Here is a 5,438-nt window from a genome sequence, read left to right on the forward strand (position 1 = left end):
TCAAAATGACCAACTTTCATAGATGGCAACCCAACTCTTAAGTGTCGTATAAGCTGGAAAACTTTTCAGGAACTCTTCATAAATTTCGGTACGTTGCACTGATTGGTGTATCCAGTTGCCAGAAACAGCAATTTCTAAATTTGCTAAAGCCGACCCGTTCGCAGGTGACTGAAAAGTTCATATAAAAAAAAAAAAACATTAAATAAAAAAAATAAAAATAAAAAATAGGCACCTCCAAATCCATAAAAAACTCCAGTGGTTTAATATATTTGCCATATGAAAAAACAAAATAGTATTCCTTTCTTTTCAACACGGCTTGGTCGAAAGACCAATTTATAATCTTAGTCGAAGCTTTTGGTTTAATCAAAATTGACAAATGATCTGGTCCTGTTAGGGTGAAATTGTAGCGGTGTATGTTTGTCGCCTTCAACATAGTCTTGGCAGTGAGCGCTAGGAGCGGCTTTTCGCCTGGTAGAATAGGCGACTCGTCGACGGGTAGCCAGAAACTGCCCTTTGTATAAAAAATACTTAAAAATAGAAAAAAGGTTGTCAATAGTCCTTTAAGCGTCACGTCTATTTGTATGTAGTTAGGTAGTTTAGAATATTCATAGCCCACCTGGGTTTGCTGAGCTCACATGCCATTCCGTCGCTGCAAGCATCGTCAATATCGTGAGCTGCCTTAAAATGATTTATGACCTCTGAAAAGATAACGGTTCATTTATTTAGAAAATATACATATTTATTGTTTAACGGCAATAAAGATATGTACATCTACACATAAATGAGATATATACTTCACGAAGCGCTTAGGCCTATTAAAGAGTTATTTATTTGCTTTTGTTGATACAACGAGAGGGCCGCCCTCAGGGGGAAGTTTTCTGCCCTCTACTCTGAAATGCAGACAGCGGAATACCGGCTGTCAAGTCTTGGCATACGCATCTCCAGATACTTTGTGAACTTCTTTAGAACGTCTTCTGTCTTCTAAACAGCTACCCATGGGAGAGGGGACTTAACGTCAATCCCGCCAAGACCCAAATTGTACTGAGTATTTACAAGAAAGTCCCGCACACCGTATTTTCAGTCATTCTCTCTTAATGGGACGAGTCTCAAGCTCTCTAACGATGTCAAATATAGCGGTGACATTGTAGGCAAGAAGTAAAAATGTAATCGGAATGTTACAGATCGTTTCGGAAAAGCCTGTAAGGCAGAAATGGGGGAACGGTGGGGACTTAAATCCCACATACTTAGTACACTGAATCTACCCTGCGGTTGTACATGTCATCCTTTTCGACGGTGTCACCATATGGTGGCCGGCCTTGGACAAGTCCACATACATATATATATACAAATGTAGGAGCAAATCAGATAGGGTGCAGCCTCTATTTTAATAATTACTACCTGCACCAAATCTCTTTCCTAGCCGACCTTTACGGTAAACTTCAAGCCAGCTGCAACGAAACCAAATTGAAAGCAACAGTTCTGGATTTCAGTCAATTATTCGGCTTTGACAATATCTTTTCTACTAGGATTCCAGGGAGAACCGAATGCAGGCGGATTGCAACATTCGCTATCGCTAATTCTTATCGCCAAAATCTCCAAAATAACAACAAGCAACATCCAAGCAGTTACATGCCTTTCATACTGCCAGATTTGCTTGTGTACACATTTCACCTGTTCCTTTTCCATGTTGTATACTTTTAGGCGATAGTGCTTTTCATTTAAAGAAATCTTGTGACGATAATTTAGCAAAGCGATTGCCGGAATTCAATGGCTGGTCTCGTTTTAAAGGTGATATTTTGGGGCTATAACGAAAATAAGCATGTGTATATAAAAAAAAACAATAAATAAAAAAAATTTACATTATTTTGAAATTAAAAATATCGTAAAAGAAGAACTTATGAAAATTTTTGGCAACATTTTTTTATACAACACCTCTAACTGATCTTTTAAGAATTATGTATTTTGAACTTGGGAACTTTTTTGCAGTCCCTAAATAAAGTTATGTTAAACAATTTTAGTTTAATTATACTGTATAAAAAATTAGCTAACAATTCCTGTGACGGGGAATATTAGCTAAGTTATTTCCTTTTTGGGCCTATATTCGAATTCACGAACGAAAGCTCCGGGGAGCCAAAGAGAACTACTAGGGAGCGCATTAAAATTATCTAAACTTACGTCAATTTTAAATGAAGCATTATGTACCTAAGTATGCACATTAGAGTGGCCCAAAAAAAAATTTTTCCCAGATAGGGTTTGGGGCACCTTCCAAAATTTTTCCTCTTGCCGAAAGAGGTGCTGGTACCAAACCTTACGAAACTAGGTATCCGTTTAGGGGATGCTCATGATGCTCATATTTTACTCTAGAAGTATTGTGTACNAGCCAAAGAGAACTACTAGGGAGCGCATTAAAATTATCTAAACTTACGTCAATTTTAAATGAAGCATTATGTACCTAAGTATGCACATTAGAGTGGCCCAAAAAAAAATTTTTCCCAGATAGGGTTTGGGGCACCTTCCAAAATTTTTCCTCTTGCCGAAAGAGGTGCTGGTACCAAACCTTACGAAACTAGGTATCCGTTTAGGGGATGCTCATGATGCTCATATTTTACTCTAGAAGTATTGTGTACATACATATGTATATTCACCAAACAATTGGTTAAGTAACCTAAGAACATTTTAGATTTAAATTATCTATTAAAATATCACAAGCTTCAGTTGTCATGGCAACAGTAGCTTTTTTTTTAAATCACCAATATTTTTGCCAGTTTCACAGCGATCCTGCAGCGCATTTCAAGGTCATTGAGCACCCTGTATTGGTTACAGTAGAAAACTGAACGTTGGTATAGATATTACAAATATCAAAAGAAAAAAAAAACTGAGGTGGTGCGCCGATTTCTAGGATGAAAATTTTTGTCCCCATACAAAAACTGGATCACTCTAATGTACATACGTTTTAACTTTTGCGGTGTTTTAAGTTTCAAAATTCTGTAAATTTTTTTTTGAATATTTTTAATATATAGTGACGAACAAAAGTATTGGCACAGTGAATTTTTCGCCATATATGCAAAGTTTTTTATTCTAATTTATTTTCGACAATTTTTTATAAAAATATAGTTCTTTATACGCCAGAAAACGTAATAATAAAATCTCTAAACTTTGTGCAAAACTCAGGAAAACTCTTTAAATTTGCACACTAATTTGCAACTTTTTATTCAGATTTTAAAAAAAAATTCAAGGTATGCAGTTTTATAGCCCATTCAAATTTAGTATAACAAAGTGCAAGTTTAAAGTTGCTAGAAAATCGGGTTGATTTTTAGCAATTTTTTAAGTGGAAGGTGTTGCTCATTTTCTCCATACAAAAAATAATTGTCGAATTGTATTGTATGGAAGAACTTGCGTGAAAAAAAATTACCAAAAATCAAAGCGATTTTCTAGCGACTTCAAACTTGCACTTTGTTATGCTAAATTTGAATTGGCTATAAAACTGAATTTGAATTTTTTTAAAAAATCTGAATTAAAAGTTGCAAATTAGTGTGCAAATTTAATGAGTTTTCCTGAGTTTTGCACAAAGTTTAGAGTTTTTATTATTATGTTTTCTGGTGTAGAATGAAAAATATTTTTATAAAAAATTATCGAAAATAAATCAGAATAAAGAACTTTGCATATATTGCGAAAAATTGACTGTGCCAATACTTCTGTTCGGCACTGTATTTTTATTACATAGCCTCAAAGATGATAAAGTATGATAAAAAAGTTCTTGCCAAAATTCATCCAAATAAAAATTGTGGATTCCAATGGTTGGCATTGGCATGGATTGATCCATATAAAGGTACATACGTACATATGTATTTAGCGTAATGATATCGATTTCTATAGCGTCATATATGTATGTAAATACGTACCTTCTGCTGTATTGATGTGTCGATCAATTGCATACACATAAAATGCTGAATCATTGAAGAACGTACTGCCATCGGCATTGTAATATATTTGATTTGCATGCTGCATACATACAAACATACATATGTGTATATAAAGCTAAAACTGTAAATTATTTGAAATCGGTTAAATCTTACCTGAACTGAATAACGCTGCGGAGCTAGTCTCGGGGTATATGGTGAACCGATCGGTGTAATCGCCAATATAATGAAAAGTAAAGTGATGCCCAGGAAGCAAAAAATGATAGTGCGTGATTTCCGGTACAAAAAATAGATTGGCATCTGAAAAGGAGCTCATATGAAACAAAAATGCTAGCGGGAATAATTCGTTAACTTACCAAAAATCCAGCAATGAGCAGAGAAAAGATGATGGCAACAATGGAGATTACTATATCAGGATTAAGGGTGGTTCCTATGCGTCCCATTATCGGTATTAACAAATTGTATAAAAATTGTGCCACATATGAGAAGTAGAGGAAGGATATTATTTGGCTCGCGATGACAGCGATGGCAAACCATTGACCTATACAAATGTGAATGCGAATAATGAAAGTTCGATCAAGTTGAGTCGTAGATATAAAAGGTATTGAAAATGTACCTTTCCCATGCAGCTTCGTAATCAAATTTATGATAAGAGGTACGGCATAAAAAAATATCGCCAACATAGGCATGAACGCCGAACGAATACTTAAAAGTGTCAAAGCGATCGTGAGTGCTATTAGAATGAGACATTGCGAGTGCATGAAGAGTTGAATGCGAAAACTCAAACAGAGTGGATGCTATATATGAGAAAAAGAAATGGGTATAAATATTTTTTTCATATTTTTCTTTCGAAATTTGCTTACTTGTTTTGTGCGCTCCAAGAAGATTGCCGGAAATATGCCCAAGCAAAAGAACATTGGACAAAAGTAGAGGCCAAATATCAGCCAATTACTGGAAAACCACGACATGGAATAACCCATGCTATCCATCAAGTATGCTATTAAAATTGAACTGCCAGCACCCAGCGCGACTGATAAAATTTGTATAAGGAACGCGAGAGCACAGTGAGCGATAATGACACGCCATCCTAGGCTATCATGTTTGGACATGAAGAACATCGAGATACCAATGGCAATTAAGGTGACCAGACATACTACGAAGTTGATGATAATGCCGGTGTTGAGCGTATAGGAGAGCATAAACCAGCCGAGAAAATCATAGTATATGATGGGTTTGTTGTTATAATCCGCCTGAAAATTTCCAAATTCATATGTATGAATGTATGAGTATGTATAAAGGCGAGATTATCGTGCTATGGAACTTTGAGAGGTACATATAAGAGGTACGAGTCCACAGCCAGGAGGTCCTTTAACGTATTTGTATTAATAAAGTTATCGTTGTTAATAAGTTTATTGATCAAATATTACACTGTGAACTATGAAAACTAAATTTTTAGTGAACCAGTGTAGGTCGTAGCTCTGGTCAAATAATTCGCGAAACTCTTTCTATTTTTTTTTT

The 5,438-nt window shown here is 35.4% G+C and overlaps 1 protein-coding gene across 1 annotated transcript; it reads right to left on the minus strand.

The window, feature by feature from the left end:
- LOC108372808 (endoplasmic reticulum metallopeptidase 1-like) lies at positions 1–5,170 on the minus strand (the record flags this gene model as incomplete). The annotated part of the gene is made up of 8 exons (XM_017628578.1): positions 1–168; positions 233–527; positions 617–698; positions 3,903–4,002; positions 4,077–4,220; positions 4,277–4,461; positions 4,537–4,717; positions 4,784–5,170. Coding segments are annotated over 8 exons (1,542 nt in total), but the record flags the coding sequence as incomplete, so codon positions are not given.
- Between the last annotated feature and the right edge of the window lie 268 nt (positions 5,171–5,438).

Source organism: Rhagoletis zephyria, unplaced genomic scaffold (genome assembly GCF_001687245.7).
Source record: "Rhagoletis zephyria isolate East Lansing unplaced genomic scaffold, Rhagoletis_zephyria_1.1 Rzeph_scaffold_06043, whole genome shotgun sequence".
Classification (NCBI taxonomy): domain Eukaryota; kingdom Metazoa; phylum Arthropoda; class Insecta; order Diptera; family Tephritidae; genus Rhagoletis; species Rhagoletis zephyria.